At 35.4% G+C, this 21,308-nt stretch overlaps 1 protein-coding gene across 1 annotated transcript in view; it reads left to right on the top strand.

The window, feature by feature from the left end:
• Window positions 1-250: 250 nt before the first annotated feature.
• Window positions 251-21,308, top strand: part of LOC133333304 (uncharacterized) — a gene marked incomplete at its 5' end in the record, with an annotated part of 42,043 nt that continues 20,985 nt past the window's right edge. The window contains one exon of the mRNA XM_061541619.1: window positions 251-326. Coding sequence (XP_061397603.1) covers window positions 251-326 — 76 coding nt within the window. The remainder of the gene's footprint in view (window positions 327-21,308) is intronic.

Genomic DNA, 21,308 nt, shown 5'->3' with positions numbered 1-21,308 from the left:
TAACGAATATTTTTGCATTGCAGGAAAAGTCATGTTGGGGAAAAAGTGTATCGGAAAATGAAGTTTGCTGGTGTTAGTTGGTAATGGTGGGGACGATGATGGTTGAATATATAATGAACCCAGACATAACCTTTATTTTTGAGAAGAAGAAGAAGAAACAGCAATAACCGTCATCAAAAGACCCACGCACCCACACACACACAAACTCAATTCAGAGAATTTCAGTTTTTGTTTTTACTTTTTGCTGTAGTTGTGGAAATGGCCCCTGGCAGTTCATTAGAGTTTTATCTTGAATTTTTGGCTGCTTTAAATGATTTACATTTTGGGTACGTTACATACCCAAAACGTAACACAAAAGCGTATATACTCCCTCACTAAGTACCTTTGTGTATGTGGCAGTGTGTATTTTTCAAGCAAAGGATTCAGTAGCTTCATAAAGGTACTTTTGTTGTTTTACCCTGTGTGAATATTTTATTTCCACTTACTTTTTGGCCCTTTTCATCAGTTTGGTTAGTCCTTTTATGAAATTTCAAACATTATGGGGTTAATGAAAACCCAACATTACAGGGGACTGAGTTTGATGTTGCTAATATCGGCAACAAGGCAAAAATATTCTATAGACTGTTGCTACAAAAAAAAAAAAAAAAAACATGAAGCTACAATTTCGTTAACCCATTTCAATTTCTCATGCAAATAACTTAAGTTGAACATCCGGAGAAAGCACCAGAATAACAAAAAAAGTATGACTTATGCAGATTTTCCCCAATTTTATTGCAACCAATCAACCAATTGAACAAATACAAAAAAGTCAATTGATTTCCAGTAATTGGAAATGAGGAAGTACATGTGTACATAGTTTATATTGCATTGGGTTAACCTCAATATTATGATTCTTGTATTATGGGGTACACTTGCATTGAGTTCAGTTATAGGGTTGTGGAATGTGAATTTAAGTAAGTTTGAGGTATTATTTGAGAATCCGTATTTTAGCCCAAGTGTCACAAAAATATTGGCATTGCATTGTTGTAATTAATCCCATGATTGATGGGGATACTTGTCTTGAACTGCAAAATCATGTTAGACACGAAATGTTTAGAGTACAGACCTGGAGTGACTGTGTTGGATTGCAGGTAGTTAAACGGTGGGCATCAGCAACGTACACAGGATGGAAAGTTGGCGCACATCTGTCTTCCTTTTATTCGAGCTGATGAGCACGGCGTCCGGTATGCGAGTAGCGTAAGGTATTTGGAGAAAAAATAAAGTCCGAGAGATTGAAGATACTTCTTTACTTTAATCGGTTGATAAAGAGACTGACAGCAATCCTTGGTAACGTCAAACGGAATTTGTGGACTGACTGATACTTGAGCATAAATTCGGTATGTACCATATATGAGGGGATGTTTGTTACCTGTGCATCATATAATATAGTAAACCAGTAAGGAAAGTGTAAAAGTCGGACGGGGCCGACTATATGATACCCTTCACCACTATGGGTATATTAAACAGGACAATTAGCATGAAATTGGATGAAATAAAGTATGTGATATTTATCTATATGTGAATCTACCTAGATCGTGTAAATCGACTTCAAACAAATATAAATAGGTCATCCGTTGTCTGTACTTCTAGAAAACGCAACTATATAATTTTATGCTCAATTTTGTACGATGTGCAAACTTTTATGTCAATCTGACTAACATGAGGAGTTTGATGCCCAATTTACTTGAAATCGGGCGAAAATATACATATATGGTGCGTCAATTACTTAAAATCAATTTATAATAAAAAGGGCTATATCTATCTAAATCTGGACCGATTTTCACGAAACTTGGCAGACATCATTCTAGACCTAAATGATTAGGCTGTATCAAATTTCGTGCAAATCAAAAGATATATATGGACTTTGGGGCACCATTTACATGAAATCGGACGAAACTATATATGGGAGATATATCTAAATCAGGACCGATTTTCATGAAACTGGGCAGACATCATTCTAGGCTCAATTAAGTACGTTATACCAAATTTCGTGCAAATCGAAGGGTATATAGGGACTTTGGTGCACCATTTACATGAAATCCGACGAAACTATATATGGGAGCTATATCTAAATCTGGACCGATTTTCTCGAAAGTTGGCAGACATCATTCTAGGCTCAATTCAGTACGTTATGCCAAATTTCGTGCAAATCGAATGATACATAGGGACTTTGGTGCACCATTTACATGAAATCGGACGAAACTATATATGGGAGCTATATCTAAATCTGGACCGATTTTCTCGAAAGTTGGTAGACATCATTCTAGGCTCAATTCAGTACGTTGTGCCAAATTTCGTGCAAATCGTAAGATATATAGGGACTTTGGGGCACCATTTACATAAAATCAGACGAAACTATATATGGGAGCTATATATAAATCTGGACCGATTTTTTCGAAACTTAGCACACATCATTCTAGGCTTAATTCAGTACGCTGTGCCGAATTTCGTGCAAATCGAAAGATATATACGGACCGTTTACATTAAATCGGTTAAATATATATATGGGAGCTATATCTAAATCTGAACCGATTTTTCCCAATTTCAACAGGGTTCGTCCTTCGGCCGAATAAGTGACCTATGCCAAATTTCATCCAATTCGGATCATAAATGCGACCTGTACTTTGTTTACAATTTAACATGGACAGACAGACGGACGGACGGACATGCATAAATCGACTTAGAAAGTGATTCTATGTATATTCTCAAAAGGAACCATGTGTCTATCTCGATTATTTTTGCATGTTACAAACATATGCACAAAGACATAATACCCTGTACCACAGTGTGCTGAAGGGTATAAAAACCAGTAAAAACCAGGGTTAGAAGAAATTTATTTCGTGGCGATACCGGAGCAACTGTGACAAAGGGACAGTAACATACTAATTTATTCGGGACGAAACGTTCGTACTATCACTTCAATTGAAGGACTTGTTTTCTGTTAACACGGCATTGTTCTCGGAATCAATTTTCGTATAAAGGATTCCTGTCCCAGAAGAATTTATTGTTTCTAAAATGATATTGGAGATTTAGTAAGTACATAAATAAGGCATGCAGGGTCTGCGTGTGAAGTTCAGTAGAGTGCTTGAAGACAGTCGGATCCCTTATTTTTTGAGTTGATTTGCCTGTTTAGTCTTTGGGATAAATACTGTACTTAGTGGAGGTGGTCTCCGTACATAATCAACATGCAGAAAGGAATCTGTTTTTTATCTAGACCAACAGTTGTTTTAGCAGCATCGTGGATATTGTGGTTGTGTGGTATGCCTTCTGCATACTCTCCGAATGACACAACCTACGGTGTTCGACCAGTATGTGATAGACCAATCAAAGTTGGTGCTTTCGTTGAACTTGCACAAATACCTTATTTTTCAATCTGTAGATAACTTCTTGATATTGATTGTCTACGTATTCGCCGTGTGATGCTGCGGTGCTATTAGACTAAGGGGTTTTCGACCCCAAAAAACGGATTGTGGGTACCCTTATATGGGAGCTGCGTCTGGCAACTGTTCCGCTGTAAAATTTTGGATAATACATAACAATGTGCTAGCCTGAAGTCTTCGGAAAATTCGACATAGAAACAAAGGCGTTCGTTGCTCTCCATGCCATGAAATGCCAACGTCTTTCTGACTGGCCAAAAAGTGGAATTAATGGGTCATCCGCCATGGCAGCCAATGAAAAATAAATACTTGGTCGACTATTTTCGTCTACACAAGATTATTCTCAGAATGGCGGATGAATACGTTGATTGAGGCATGGCAAAGGTTTAAATTCGCTATCATGTTGCAAATATCTAATTTCAATTTCCGCAGTTCAGTGCATTTCTGACAAATTGCTTCGCGCATTCGAGGCATAACTTATAATTATTATCACTTATTGGGCGTCCGATCTTGCAGCAAGAATTCATGATGCACCTCGCCTTTCCATTCGATGAAAACTGTGAGCCAAATATTCACAATTTATTCAAATTCAATTGCTTTGCGGGCTCTACTAGACGTTTCCATTGGGTTGATTCGATTTGAAGTTATCATAGCCATACGTGCATACCTGTTTTAAAGTTGACGATGTTTCAGGGTATTATGTGCTTTGGACGTAATTTTTGCCCAAAATGTAAACATTTTTTGTTCAAAATGGAAGAAAGATTTTATTGTTTTTGTTATTATAAGACCCCACATATTCTCGGTTTACAGAAAAAAAAATGCGTTCGAAGTTTGAGAACCACTATTGCCGAAATGGTTGGAAATTCAACATCTTTGGAATAAGAAATGTGGTTACCAAAAGTGTCGCTATGGAAAATATTGCAACACATTCATTATTATTCATTGTGTCTCTTGTAGTTAGTTTGTTATTGCACACCGATAACGAATTTTTGACTTTGTTATATATTCCTTTACTAATATTTTAAACAATTTAAGTACCAATATTTTTTATATTCCCTCCCAACTTTAACGTTTCCAAAACATTTTCCGCTTATAACTGTTAACATAATAAAAACTTCATTAAAGCAAAAAAGCAAAACATTATACCAGTTTTTCCCCACTTTAATTTTCATATCAAAAAAATATATATATCGTTATTTTATCTTCAATTATTTAACATTTTAAGTAGATTCGTAACGATATTCTCTGTATCCCCAACAGTTTTCTACGTCATTTAATGCATAACTAATTTCATGTTTTTTTTTCGTTGTTGTTGTGGTTTTCGTTCCTTTTGCTGTGTTCTGTGTTAATTCTAACGTTTGATGGTGGCCTTTGATGTGCCTGTTCTGTGCCTTTAACCGACCGCAATTTTGTTAATGGTTTCGATTGGCATCGTTGCGTTGCTGTATGCTTTGGTTGCCTGGTGGGGAGGTACAGCTTATTCCGCTTTCCGTTGAGTGTCAAATAAAGGAACGGAAATAGCATTGAGCGCACACCAAACGCAAAAAGTGAGGATTTTGTCATAAACTGCCTTTTTGATGATAAAATGTTGTCGGTGTGTGTGTGTATTCGTATGCTCTTGTCGAGTTTTGCGTGATTACAATGGATTTATTCGTGGGCTTGTTAAATTCCACCACAAAACATAAAAATAACATTTGTATAAAACAAATCGCTAGTAATTTTATGCATACAAAAATGCATGAGGGTGAAAGTTTCCGCTGAAGTTTGTTAGAGGGGTGGACAAGTGGTTCGGTACATTGTGTGTTCCAAATTGTAGGAATTTCATTTGGTAGTTATTGTGCATGCAATAAGCATGCATATATTAAAATTTCGATGTAGCTGTTAGGTATGGCAGATAATATGTTCCATCATGGCGGAGTTGAATTGAACATAATTTGTTTATGGGAACAAGTAAAACTGACAATAAGTGTGTTCGGACGTGAGATCTTTCTTTAAGAGAGCAGATATAAAACCGAACTTATATAGAATACCAAAAGATATTCACCATATCCTCGAGAAACATAAAATATGAATTCAATTCAAAATATCCAGCTGTTTGGGTATATGTAGAGCGTTTAAAATTGATGCAGTCGGAATTTTATATGCCAGCTATATCGATATTTGAACAAGTTTGTATCAAATTTAATTTATGTCATTCTAGCCTAAAAAATATATTTAGTACACAATTTCAAGTTCTTTGGACAATTTTAGCCCATTGCCGTACCATTTACCTAAAATCGGATTAAATATATATGAGAGTTATATTTGACTCCGAACCGATTAGAAGTGATCTTCATTAACTACAGTTCTAGATAAGAATGCTGTTATGCAAAGAAACAGTCGTTGGACGCGGTCCATCAAAATGTTGTCCAATTTTCAGCATCACGTTCGAAAACATCATCCTGAATCTACGTTTCACATTTGAAGTATAAATTTGCGTCAGTGTTGGCTTTGGCGGATGTACTCAAGAAGTACAAAGCCGATATTATTGCCTTACAGGAAATGCGATGGAAAGGGACTGGCGTAAGTAAATCAGATGATTACGCCCTGTGTTATAGCTGCCATGAAACGAGACGTGTATTTGGCTGCGGATTTATGGTTAACAGGAGAATAAAAGACGTCGTCTCCAAATTCACTCCAGTAGATGAGCGAATTGCTATAATCCGTTCTTCTACATCAGTCTCATTTGCGCCCATGCTCCGAACGAAGATAAAGATGAACAGACCAAAGACATATTTTACGAGCGCCTAGAAACAGCATATGACCGTTGCCCTGGTCATGACATTAAAATGTTAATACAAAAATCGGAAGGAAAATATATTTGGCCCCACCGTCGGAAAATTCAGCCTCCATGAAGAAACATCAGACAACTGCATGAGATTGATTGACTTTGCGGCAGCAAAAAAAACGTGGTAGTTAGCAGCACCAGATTTAAGCATCTCGATATATACAAGCCCACTTGGATTTCTACCGATCGAACAACTAGAAATCAAATCGATCATGTTGTGATAGACGGAAGGCCTTCATACAGTGTTTTAGACGACCGATCGATCCGGGGAGCGAATATCGATTTGGACCATTACCTTGTGACAGCCAAGGTACGCACCCGCCTTAATGTAGCAGCAAAGGTGCGATCTAATGTACTTTAATGTACTACTCCGCTCAACTTAACCAACTGCTTGACGAAAGCACCCCTTGTCCCGATAATAACATAGAAGCACCATGGCAGAGAAATGCCCACTCCCTAAAAACTACAGCAAAAGCAACACTTGGGTACAAAAGACCACCATCAAGAAACCCATGCACAGTTGTCCCAATTCAATTTTTTTGGCCAAAATTATTTAATACAACATAATGTATACTTTTCGTTTATAAATAGATTAATATTTATTATAATAATATTAATATTTATTGCAAATCCGTTAAAACGCGTTTCTGCAATCATAAGGTACAATATAGTACTATTTATTAGGTTTTTAGATATGCAAAGGCATACAAATGTTAGGGTACAAAATGTGATGTTTTAGTACAAACATGAGTTGTAAAACAAAATAAAATGCGGTAACATAATTCAAAATTTACTATTTTTAAAAAAGTATGACTTAAAACAGTTGTTTCATACTATTAAGTAAAGAAAATAAAAGAACTCTATTAAGTTTTAAATTAATTAATTATTGAATATATGTAGATATTTCGATTTCCAGAACTATATTTTCATCGCCATATTCTTTTTCGAATTCTTCATCTGTGGTTTCATCACAACCAGTATCATTCGCGGGCCGTAATTCACAGTTTAGTTCACAAACTAACAATTCGATTACTTCAGATGGCAGGTTTAACCGTGGGCGTTTAGGCGTATAGATGATATAAATGGATCAGATGTATCCAATGCTCTATTAAATAGCGTGTAATAATCTGTCATTTTTATATATTTTGTTTCTGCATTCAGCAGCATCTTTAAAATATCTTAAATCGGACGGTACGGCTATGTCACAGTGTGGGCCAATTTTCAAAAAATGTTGCAGAAATGTTTTTTATACTATTAAAACCTTAAATATCAATTTTAAGAAAAATCGGATGAAACTTTTTCTTTATCCCACATTTTCAGTTCAATACTATATACAATAAAAACATCAATTTATAAAAAATTTCAATCAACTTAAAGTAGAAAAATACATTTTTTTCTAAAAAAGGCAAAATAAGGCAAAATATTTCATCTGAATATGATAGTACATACCCCTGCCAGCTTCCAAAATTTTTTTGGAGGAGACGATATTTTTACATTTTTTCTAAAGTTTAAGAAGATTTCAAAAATATTTGTAAAAAATAATTTTCAATATACACACAATATATAATAACAATTCATAATAACTTTGGTCTGAATTTCGTATACCCATTCGACCACACAGCACACCAAAAAGTATATATTTTACAGCACACAGTTTGTTCTATTTTTTATACAAAAAATTTTCAACTTTAGCATTACACCAACGAGCGGCTATTAATGGTATTTAGAAAAACCAATTATTTTCTGATGGTTTGAAGTGTTTTTTATTATTCCGCGCAAAAAAATTATAAAAATATGAAACTTCAAAAAAATAATTTTGGCCAAAAATTTTGTGATTGCGACAACTGTGCCATGGTACGATCAGGAGTGTCGTAATGCTACTGATATGAAAAACGCAGCGTATAGGGCAACCCTGCGGACAGTAGCAACGCGTAATGCGATGAGTTACTATCGGGAGAAAAGGAGAGAGGAGAAACGTATTTAAAAAAAAAAATAAATAAATAAGAGAGTACAAGAAAAACGTAAGCCTGAGTAAATCGAGATGTACAGGAGCCAGAATGAAGTCCGAAAATTCTACCAACAGGTAAAACACTAAACCGGAGGCTTTGGTACAGGCACATTCTCCGGTAGAGATGAAGAAGGAAACCTGATGACAGATAAAGACAGCGTACAGACGATCTGGAAGGAGCATTTTGAAAAACTTCTGGTATCAAATAGTAGCGGTGAAGAGGATACCCCAGAACCAATAACAGATGACGGTATAGAGTGTATACCACCTAGCCATGATGAAGTCAGAATAGCAATCAATCGGCTGAAAAATAATAAAGCAACAGGTACTGATGGGTTACAAGCCGAACTATTTAAGACTGGTGGTCAAATGCACCGGCTCATTTGTACAATTTGGCTAGAGGAATGTATGCCAAATGATTGGAATCTTAGCATCCTGTGTTCAGTACACAAAAATGAGACAATACGATATGTGCCAACTATAAAGGAATAAGTCTCCTTCCCATCGCATATAAAGTGCTATCCAGTGTACTGTGTGAACGACCGAGGCCAATGGTCAATGACGTAATTGGACCATACCAATGTGGCTTCAGACCTGGCAAATCCTGGAAAAGACCCACGAAAAACACATCGACACATTCCATATCCGTTCAGAGGTGTATAAAGCCATGTCTGCGTTTGGCATTCCTGCATAATTCAGCTATGCAGGATAACTTTAACAGGCACAAGATCAGCAGTTAAATTCGAAAAGGACCTCTCCGAGCCCCTTAATACCCAACGAGGATTCAGACAAGGTGATAGTTTGTCGTTTGACCTTTTTAACATCCTGCTGGAAAAGTGTACAGAAATGGCACTCCGATGACAACAAAATAAGGGGTTGGACATTGAGAGCGGTAACAGCCACCTTTGGACAAATTGAGAAGAAGTCTGCCAAAGTGCTAGAAAAGAGAAATTTCACAGAAACAAGTTTTTTTTGTGTGAAGTTCGTAGTCCATATAAAAACATAGTCCCATATAAAGATGTCCCGTATCTGTGGTTGGTTTTTGAACCACTTTGTGGGGTTAAAGGTTCAGTTTTAGATATAGCTCCCATACAATGGAACCTTCTGACGTTCGAAGTTTTAATACGATCTCGACTTAAATCACTCTTTAAAATGTTCATTCTTTAAAATGTTCCATATATTTCAGTATATTTATAAAAATTGGGTAGACAGAGTTAGGTATAGATCACTAATAATGGTGCTCAAAATGTTGCCAAAATTTAACGCTAATTTTGTATTTCTGTTTCCCCTTAGAAAATGGTCGGTACAGGTCTATATTTTTAATATGTCCCCTATATAACGACGATACAACCAGTTATTTTATTTAACTTTAATACTTAGCCACACCTTTCAAAATCATTCTGTGGACTATAGTATATACTGGAAACTTCATTGCAAATAAATGGTGGAGGGCATACAAATTTCACGTTGTACATTTAACTTTTTTTCTTGATCATGTCCTTCTGAATGTTTGTCCGACGCTTTAAGAATTGCACCAGAATGAAGTTAAACTCTACTAAATTCCACCTTTAGTGGAATTCAACGTATTGTTCAGATCCCCTGTGTAATAATAGCTCGAAGTTCTTATTAAATGTCCCTAAATAACCTAATTTTCTCAGATACACGTGTTTCTTTAATGCATTGCCTACGCAACATTGTGCCCCTAATATTCCCCTATACCAAACAAAAACGGAATAAATTTATAAAATCCCCAAATATCCTATGGGAATTGGTTTTTTATGTTACATATTTTATTTTTTTCAAATTTACTTCGAAGTTCACTTTAGTTGTATTTTTTATTCCTCCATTTGCCCTTTTATTTTTCATGTTTTATTGTTTGGTAACAATCTAAATAAGTGAACATGAAATATCAATGCAATTGTTTTCATTGCTACTGTTGCTGATGATTTGTTGTGTTGACGTGTGAGTGAGACTGTGTGTTAGTAGTGGTAGTGTGGGAAAATTACCATTTTCTCTGTGGGGAAATGATTTCAGCTTATCGCACCGTCATTCATACATTTCAAGGAACCTACAGATATACGCATAAATGCATACAACGAAGACGACACCTTCATTAAGCCAACGACTCGACTCGTCATTGCTTTCTGATGGAATTTCATGCTCACATTACTCATATGAGACTCATATCCATAATGTATAGCGACTGGCTAACTGACTGACATTCATGCTTCTGCCTTTGACTATAAGGTATACACGAGTATGTGTAAGAAGCATACAAATGTACACACATATCTACATCCGCACATATTACACATTTATTATTATGTTCGTTCGTTTGTTTGTTTATTTCTGCACTTTACTGGTATTCGTTGCTAATGTCGCTGATTGTTCCTGCTGCCGTTGTTTGTGTTGTTGTTGCTGTTCTTGGTGTTATTATTATGATTTCAGCGAATCCCATCTGTTTTGAATTCATAATCTCGTGTATTGTTTGATTTCTGTTGTCATTGCTGGTGTTGTTGCAACTGATGTTATGCCATAAGAATATTCGTGTGTATTCCATACGTGAGAGTATCAGTGTGTGTGTATTAAGTGTGGAATTCCCAGGAAACTAATCGTTCTATGGAAATTGAGGTGTGAAGTCGTACTTCTATGGAAGATTATAATGCACTACATTACAACACCTTTGCTTGAGTATCTGGTGATATTCTTGCCTTCACTTTTCAATCTAACATAACATGCTTGGATATATCTCTAGATCTTAATTATCATTGTCTCAGAGGAAAGTCTGAAAAATTATCCGAAGTTCATCACCAAACTCTTAGAAAATTTAATTCAAAATGTCAAAGTGGCTACGTTCATAGGAAATAAGTGTATAGGCTAATTTGGTCTCTTAAATAGGTGCAACGGCTCGTGGCCAATTGGAACTAAGACGGTTGTACTGCCCTGATCTTAGTTTTGCTTAAATCTTGTAGTTTTGCTTAAATCCGTCTCTGAGTATAGCGTACATACGTAAACTGTGTCTAATAGACAAACAACAACTTAAATCGGAAGGGAGGGTTTATATGGGATTTATATCAAAACTTGGACCCATTTCCCATATCAATAAAAAAACTATTGGAGCCAATATTTGGATGCCTATGTTAAGTGGTTCGCCAGTTAATGAATTTATACACAATTTTTGCGTAAATACTTAAAATAGGGGTACCATTGTATGGGGGCTACCAGAAAACGTGGAGCTACATCGATGAATTTTTGCATGAATATTCAGTACCCAAAAAAACTCTCTGTGCTGCCAAACTGCAGTCAATTTGATGGTAAAATGTGTCTAATAGACAAAAAATACCATAAATCGGGAGGTACGGTTATATACGGGCTATATCAAAACTTGGTCCCAGGGAACCGATTTTCCATAGCAATATTCGCTTTGATATTAAAAAAATGTGATCCAAATTTTGGGCGCCTATGTTGCCAGTTAATGAGTTTATACCCAAGTATATACCTACGTCTTTAACACCTTGACGTATCAGTTAGTGCAACGGAGTTCGTTTCCAACCGTTCGCAATTTGCACAAAAAAAACCGGTTATGATGCTTGCAAACGAATGCAAAACGAAACAAAATGTGAATGTGTATAATAAAACTATTTATTTTAGATGTTGTTAGATGTTATTATTTTTAGAATCGAAAAATAATAAAAATTAAAAAATTGAAATGCAACAGTGATAGAGTTGGTCTGGCGGAAAAACAGCCCACTCTGGGGAACTTCCTGTTTCATTCTACAGTTCTTCGACTTTCTGTTCCTAAATTCACCATATAACTGGCGTCCAAAAATAAATTTGTTTCTTCTCAGCGCCTTTCGATAGGTCAAGAGCCAATATAAATGTTCGATTGCACGGTTTGTTCTACTAATATATGTAGGGACAGCGTGTAATAATGTGTAGTTCTGTGCGGCTTTGCTTTTGGCGGCAGATGTGATTTACCTTTATTTGACACTCTTGTAGCATGTACGATTTACCTCTATTTGACACCCTTGTAAGGCTTCAGTAGCGGGACCCTCCACTTTTCAGTCTTCAGGATTTATGTGCGTGGTTAATGACAAATTGAGGTGTGATGTTAGTTACTAGACTCCGGCTTCATATAGTTGCTACAGCATTACCTCATAAATTCCGTCCGTTTTCTGCAACATCTCCCTTTGTAAGTGGTGGTAGTACCTCCTGGGCTGGGAAGGTTCTTATACGAAGTAACACACTCCTCTTAGACCTGTTACTCACGGAATCCATCTTGATGTTGGGGTACCTGCGCCTCATCTATGGTTGGGTAGGGCTCAAGTGTCTACGCTCTTGGCTCATCAGGTTCTTGATGTGACAAATAAATCCGAATCCATAGGTTTGGATATCTAAGAGTTTTTGTTGACACCTGCAATCATCATTCTTCGTAAATGTTTCCGGTACCTTCGGGATGTTTCTTATGTTTTGTAGCGCACAACTCTTCTCACTTTTTACCTTGGAGTGTTCTATAAACCGCCTGTTCGGATTCGTCGAACTTAAGAGTTCTTGCGATTTTCACTTCAAATTTTAATGCGGCATTCTTGAGAAGTTGTAGGTTCATATTAAATAAAAACAAACAAAAACGACATTATTCTCGACCGGGCCTAATTTGTATACCCCATCAAGTCGGCTGCATTCAAAATTCCTGAAGTCGATCGGTAATTTATATGAGGATTATCTTATGGTGTTGTGTGATAGAAGGATGTTGATGCTCCGGAAAAAGTATTTCCAATTATAGACACTCAAATTGGAAAACTTACACCGAATTTTGTAATATTGTCCGATATGTCAAATTATAGCCACTCCCATGACAAAATTCGGTTAAAGAAGAGGAACTTTTACGTAGGGTTAAATCAAAACTGGGTCCTATACATATTCAACTCAAATTTGTATATAAGCCAGCCTTTCAGAACCATTCAAAGCAAATTGCAGCCAAATCGGTTGGAAAATGCGGCTTCAAAGTACGGAAAATGGGATGGTACCGTTCTATTGGAATCGAACGTGTATAAATCCCCAAAATAAAGGGGTTATATCGCGGCTAAGCGTCCAGAAAAACCGACAAAAATAAAGCATTTGGTTCATTTCATCCCCCAAATATTAACCGATATTTACACAATAGGAGTCTTCATTGGCGAGAACCTGTAAAATTTTGTGAAGATTGGCAAATTATAATGGACAGGCGGACGGACGGACACACATGTCTAGATCGACTCAGCTAGTCGAGATATGAGATATGACAATCGGTAAACTTAAAGGTATGTGTAAGACCAAAATTTCGCGGCGTTACAAACATTTGGGGCTGCACAATAATAGGGAGATAGTCTACACCGGTAGAAATTACGGGTTGCCAGGTTACGCCATTTATCAGAACTGATATCCCATTGCCTAGTGCTGTGACGATGATTGCTATAAATTCAGATATATGCTAGAGCAGTATGTCGCTACATATCTCCCATCACAATACTCCAGTGTCTATTTGAATCGGAAAACTTTCGAAAATGAAGCAATTCCTAGCATATTTCCCAACAATATCGAATTGTCATCATTTAGTTTGCTGGGTAATGGAATATGTTAATGTTGTATATATGTATATACATATATACCATCATCTTTATATTGCTGGTTGCTGACATTTGTTATGCTTTCTGCTCTGAATTTCCCATTTGTTGTTCTCCTGCAGGCAATTCAATGACAAATCAACTGTTATCATCATTCTTTACCATCATAATAATAACGATAATGCTGCTAACGACGATGATGATGATGATTGTCATACCAATAATCATCATTAGCGTCATTAACATTATTGTAATTACTATTAGCCTCAGTTTTGTGCCGATATTCACGATGTTTGTTTACAAAGACTTTGCATGGTGATTACATGGCTATACAAACTAATGCAATACAGTGCACCAAAACACATGTCAATCTGCTAATCACTTTGTGCTCTTTGGAAATTGAATAATAAAAACGAAAAATATCACGTACGTGACTAAGTGTGTGTGAAATAAATGACAGATTAAATAACACCAAAGTTGTGTAGGTTGTAAAAACATTTTATAAGTTATCGGAATTGAAAATTTTATTTCTTTAAGTTAAATGGTTCGAAAACTTAATTTCTTATTTAATTTCTTAATTCTTATCAAAGACTATGAAAGTCTCCCTCACTTCCTGTCCCATGCATACACTAAAATAACACTCATTTCATTAAATTCTTTGCCAAAAGTATTTGGAATGAAATTGTTCATAAAATATTCATGGCTTATTCAAATCCCTGTGACATAAGGTGCACCTACACAATTTATAAGTGGAAATTTTCGTTCTTTTACTTTTTGTTGTTTTTGTTTTATCATTCTACTTTGGCGTTTATCCAAATAAAACTTTATTTTGTGACATCCTTGTACGTACATGAATGAAAACAGAACCATTTTTAATATAGTTTTTAGTTTTTTTTTTTTTTTTGCAAAATAACAAAATTTTTATTGGATTCAGAATGTCTATGGGGAAAAATACTCATATTTGACTGTTTGCTATGATGTGGGTAAAGTCATATGGGAACGGTCGAACAAACAATTGCTTCTTGTTTTTTTTCGGAGAGATGTAGTAAAACTTAGTAAACTTAGTTTAACTACATTGGCCTTCATTTGTGCACCACATAGTCAGTATCCGCACATTAATGTTGCATATATGGACAACGCAATGTGGAAGTAATAGTAAAAAAACAACAACAAAACTTTAAATTATTACAAAGTTAAGTGTTGTAAAACACATGGTGTCCCTTTTGTGCATGCTATACGTACAGTGGTGAAGTAGGATATTATCGGCAGGGTTGACCCTTAAATTTGCTACTATGTTCAAAATTTGTAAAATATACTAAATTACTGAATTAAAATACAAAATCATGAAATACATTATTTTTAGCCTCAATTTATTATAACTGCATAATTTAAACCAGTGAGCGGAGCTGTATAGTCGGACGAGGCCGACCATACGATACCCTACACAACTTCCGCTGAACTCTAACTCTCTGCGAATGTTTATTTCGAGTCAGGGTAATATTTCGTGATATTTTCCCGATTAGAGGTCAACAGCACCTCTTCCTTACATTTTCGAATACTAAGTACAGCACTTCTAATTACTTAACCAGATTCCCTTCGCCGTGGGTTGTGTTGTGATGCTCGGATTATATTCGACTCGAAAACACACAAAAATTAAGTTTTTGGGTCCATTTCATCCCAATACTATTATGTGATAATCACCGAAAATTGTAGGCGTTGTCCTTGACCGTAATTGGAATTTCATGGAAAATTTCAAAGCGATCAGCGCGATATTTCCGTCTTCGAATGTGGTAATGGGATACTAAATAATATCTGAATACGTAAGCACCAATTTAAAGAATTTTTGTTATTGTTTTGTTGTTGTTTTTTGTAATTAAAGAAAAGTCCTTATTTTTGATGGCGGGCATGATAACTCCTCACTGGAACATAGGAATCCGAAAATTCCAACGGTGTTAGAAAGAGTACATGTCTGGCTCTTGTACGAACTAGGATTATTGACTTCGCTCTAAAATTAACAAAATGGTGGACCTTTGAAAAAATATTTTTGGAAAATCGCCGATTTTTTACCAAAAACCAAGTTAAAAAATAAGGAAGATCATCACCGATTGGCTTTATCCTAGTTCATACGAGAGCTATACACCCCCAGAGAAACTTTGCAAAATTTGGAACCGATTGGATTATTACTTTTTGAGTTATCGTGCCCGCCATTCGCAAAAAAAAGTTTAGAGAAAAACGCGTTTAATGTTGGAGAAGCCCTTCAGCTGTCACTTGATGCTGACACAATTAATCGGCTATATCTTCAAGAGTTCTTGAGATTTTCACTTGCAATTTTGTAGAGACATACTTTAATCAGTGTAGATTCGAATTATATCAACAAAAATTTTGAACCCGAGAATGGAGGGGGTCCCCTTAAAGTCCAACCACTCCTCTTGGATATGCTATCAACTCCTCGGGTCTATATCCTTCAGGAGTAAATATATACGCTATAGAATACAAATTTTGTAATTTTTCACACAAAAGTTAGGGTCCATTTGACCCTCTAAATATTAACCGATCTTTTTCAAAGCAGCCATGCTTATTCTTTGGCCCGACCCCCTTCTCCATGCCAAAATTCGCGGTATTTGGTTCATAATTGCGGCCTCTGGAGCGACCAGAAAAACCGACAAAAATAAAGTGTTTGGTCCATTTCATCCCTTAAATAATAACCGATAGGGGTCTTCATTGGCCAGAACCCATCCTACATGCAAAATTTCATGAAGATTGGTCCATAACTGTGGCCTGTATCGTGTTTACAAATTATAATAGACAGACGGACGGACGGACATACATGCCTAGATCGACTCTGCTGGTCGAGATATGACGATCGGTATACTTAAAGGTGGGTCTAGGACCCATATTTCGCGGCGTTACAAACTCTTGGGGCTGCACAAAGCTATAATACACTGACAACATAGTTGTGTAGGGTATAAAAATGAACAGGTTTCAACAAAAAATTTAATTCTTTCGAAAAATATAGACGGATACGGAACCACTATTCCATTTTCCCACATTGTAGTAACGTAGAGTGTCAGCTTGTACTCGTTTTAGTCAAAACATATAGGAATTCCCTTGTTTTTTTATTCTACACAACAAATTTAATGAATTTCCTTGTATGCAAATAATTTATTAGCCAATGTACTGTGTTAACAAAGAATTTGTATAAAGTAATCTCCTCTTTTTTTTCGAGGGGTTTGTTTTCGTAAAGTGTAAATTTTTAACTTGTAATCCTTTTGTATGGAAACACTTATGTATGCGTACAAACATGCAAAAGAATGAAAAAAAAAAATAAAAAAACACATAAAAGTTTTACTCTGGCCAAGGACCCTGACAAAAACCAGCATACAAAAAAACGCTAACTACTGTGAATAACCAAAAAGGTTTTTATTTAAACCACTTATTTGAATTGCTTTGAAAAACATAAACGAGGGTTTAGTGATAATGCTGATAAATTTTGTATAAATATTCGTCATTTTAGGTTAAAATTTTTGATGCAAAATCGACGACTTTGGTAGTCTTTGCAAAAATATTATTTTAACCAGTATGAAAAGTTCAAAAGTCTGATGGGGCCGACTATATGCTACCCTTCTGCACAATGGGTACATACAAGAGGCGCTAATATATACAATATCCTGTAGATAGAACAGACATATCATCTTTAGATTTTTCCAAAACTTAACACACATCATTCTAGATTTATTTCAGTGCGTTTTACAAAATTTCGTGATAATTGGAAAATTTATAGGGACTTTGGTGATCCATTGACATAAAATCAAGAGAAACCAGTAAGGACAGTAGTAAAGTCGGACGGGGCCGACTATACGATACCTATCACCACTGTGGGTATATTCAATAGATGAATCCTAAAAGACGTCGAATTTTTGAAGGACCATTAACAGAACATGAATGGATCAATAAACATGTCATTTTGCAACCTATACTAAATTTTTCATTTGGTCAGATACAGGGTTGCTTCAAGCTAGATTATATTAACTTCAAAACGTTGTGCCAAATTTGTTGTCAATCGGCCTATCTTGGGGTCTTTGGTGAACCATTAATCTATAATACGAAAATATATATGGGAGCTATATCTAAATCTGGACCGATTTTCAAGAAACTTAACACACATCATTCTACTCTTAATTCAGCACCCTATGCCAAATGTCGTGCAAATCGAATGTTATATAGGGACTTTGGTGCACCATTTACCTTAAATCGGACGAAACTATATATGGGAGCTATATATCAAAATCTGAACCGATTTTCTCAAAACTTGGCGCACATCATTCTGCACCTAATTTAGTACTCTATGCCAAATTTCATGCAAATCAAATGTCATATAGGGACTTTGGTGCATCATTTACCTATATCTAAATCTGAACCGATTTTCTCGAAATTTGGCACACATCATTCTGGACCTAATTCATTACTGTGTGCCAAATTTCGTGCAAATCAAAATATATATAAGGACTTTGGTGTCCCATTTACTTTAAATCAGACGAAAATATATATATATGGGAGCTATATCTAAATCTGAACCGATTTTTCCCAATTTCAATAGGGTTCGTCCTTGGGCCAATAAGTGACTTGTGCCAAATTTCATCCAAATCGGATTATAAATGCGACCTGCACTTTGTTTACAATTTAACATCTACAGACGGACAGACATGCATAAATCGACTCAGAAAGTGATTCTATGCATATTCTCCTAGGGAACCATGTGTCTATCTCGTTTCCTTTTGCCCGTTACAAACATATGTACAAAGACATAATACCCTGTACCACAGTGCGGTGAAGGGTATAAATATATATGAGAACTATATCTAAATCTGAACCGATTTACACGAAAATAGGAAGCAAATATTTATGGGAGCTTTATCTAAATCTGAATCGATTTTTACGGAACTTAAATATGGGACGAAAATATATATGGGAGCTATAGCTAAATCTGAACCGATTTTTACGAAACTATAAAAGGCCACGAGATGTTCATTCTAGACACAATTAAGTGCGCTGTGCCAAATTTCGTGCAAATGGAAAGACATATAGGGACTTTGAAGCACCATTTACTTAAAATCGGACGAAAATATATATGGGAGCTATATCTAAATCTGAACCGATTTTTACGAAACTTAGCACATCTCATTCTAGACTCAATTAAGTGCGCTGTGCCAAATTCCGTGCAAATCGAAAGATATATAGAGTCATTGAGGCACCAATTACTTAAAATCGGACGAAAATATATATGGGAGCTATATCTAAATCTGAACTGATTTTCAATAGGGTTCGTCCATGGGCCAAACAAATGGGCTGTACCAAATTTCATCTAAATCGGATTATAAATGCGTCCTGTACTTTGTTTACAATTTAACACCAAGAGACGGGCAGACGGACAGACGGACGAATGGACATGCATAAATCTAGGCTCAATTAAGTTCGCTGTGCCATATTTCGTGCAAATCGAATGATATATAAGGACTTTGGTGCACCATTTACATAAAATCGGACAAAATAATATATGAGAGCTGTATCTAAATCTGAACTGATTTTCAATAGGGTTCGTCCATGGGCCAAACAAATGGGCTGTACCAAATTTCATCTAAATCGGATTATAAATGCGTCCTGTACATTGTTTACAATTTAACACCAAGAGACGGGCAGACGGACAGACGGACGAATGGACATGCATAAATCGAATCAGAAAGTGATTCTATGCATATTCTCAGAAGGAACGATGGGTCTATCTCGTTTCCTTATGCATGTTACAAACATATGCACAAATACATAATACCCTGTACCACAGTGTGGTGAAGGGTATAAAAATACACGCCTTTGGTAGTCCATGAAAATATATTCTTTTAAAAATTCATTTGGTAGTACTGAAAAATAAAATTCTTCAAACAATTCACTTGGTAGTACTTGAAAAAATATTCTTTACAAAATTTACGTTTTCGATAATCTTTGAAAAATATTCTATAGAAATTCAAACCTTTTGTAGTCTTTTAAAAATATTATATTAGAAATCCATGGCTTTGGTAGGCCTTGAAAAACGTTCTGCAAAAATCCACGACTTTGCCGTTCTTTATAAAAATCGTTTTTAAAAAATCCACTCCTTTGGTAGTCTTTGAAAAAAAATTCTATAAAAATTCAACGTTATTTTTAAAATTCACCCTTTGCCAATATTTAAGGTGGAATAAATGAATGGAATATCTATGCATTCTGTCAAACTTACAAGTCAAATTAAAATTAACCTACTGATATGTATATACTCATGACATTTTGTAAATGAATGAATAATAAGAAAATAACAAAAACAAGATACAAATATATAGGTAAAATATAAAATACAAGATATATAGGTTAAATAAGTTGCACAGTAAATTCAATTATTTACTTGGCCTACAACTGCATTCCAAAAATTAGCCATTTACAAATATTTTCTTGTATTTCTCCACTATGACCCCACGGCTCATCAATTTTTAAATATAAATTCCCATTGCCCAACAACAACTCGAAATGAATTTCATTTGTGTTGCTACCGACATACCTGAAATATTTAAACAAAAATTTCCATTACAAATACATACGTGTGCAATTCGAAATATGTTTTTTTTTTTTTTTGTTTTCATTTTCGAAATGTAATAATGGACTACCTTAAATTTGGGTAATGTAGTTGGCACTTAATTATAATGTAAATTCCAGGTTTGGTATTTTTAAAAATTCAATGACCATGCCAACTCGACAACCTGGGTTCATTGTCGGAACATTTTAGGTTCATTATTATTGCATTACATATGTTAGGGTTGTGAGTGTGAATAGCAAAGCGGAAACAGTACATACATACGTATGCCACAGTTAGGGTAATCACCATTATTGTATTGTATAGTAATCTAATGTGTTAGAATTTACAAATAAAAGTAATGCGGTATAGGATACATGAATTGTTTTTTGAAGTGATACAAATTTGTTGAATATCTTTTTTAATATGTGTTTCAAAGTAATTTTTTCAAGGACTACCAAAGACATGGATTTAAAAAAAAATCAAGGAATACCAATAGCGTGTTTTTTTATAGAATTTTTTTTCAAGTACTACCCAAGGCGTGGTCTTTTTACAGAATTTTTTTCAAGGACTACCAAAGGCGTGAATTTTGTTAAAAAAATTTTTTTCAGGGACTACCAAAGGCGTGGATATTTTTAAAGAATATATTTTTCCAAATATAACAAAGGCATGGATTTCATTAAAGAATATTTTTAAGGATTACAAATGGCGCTGGTTTTTCAAGGTCTACCAAAGGCGTGGATTTTATTAAAGGATATTTTTTCAACGACTACCAAAGGTGTGGATTTTTTTTAAAGAATATTTTTTTTCAAAGACTACCAAAGGCATAGAATCACTTTCTGAGTCGATTTGCGCATGT

The sequence above is a fragment of the Musca vetustissima genome, unplaced genomic scaffold, assembly GCF_032173495.1.
Source record: "Musca vetustissima isolate MV318-11 ecotype Yass unplaced genomic scaffold, APGP_CSIRO_Mvet_v1 utg30379, whole genome shotgun sequence".
NCBI lineage: Eukaryota > Metazoa > Arthropoda > Insecta > Diptera > Muscidae > Musca > Musca vetustissima.
This window is presented reverse-complemented; position numbering and strand designations above follow the sequence as displayed.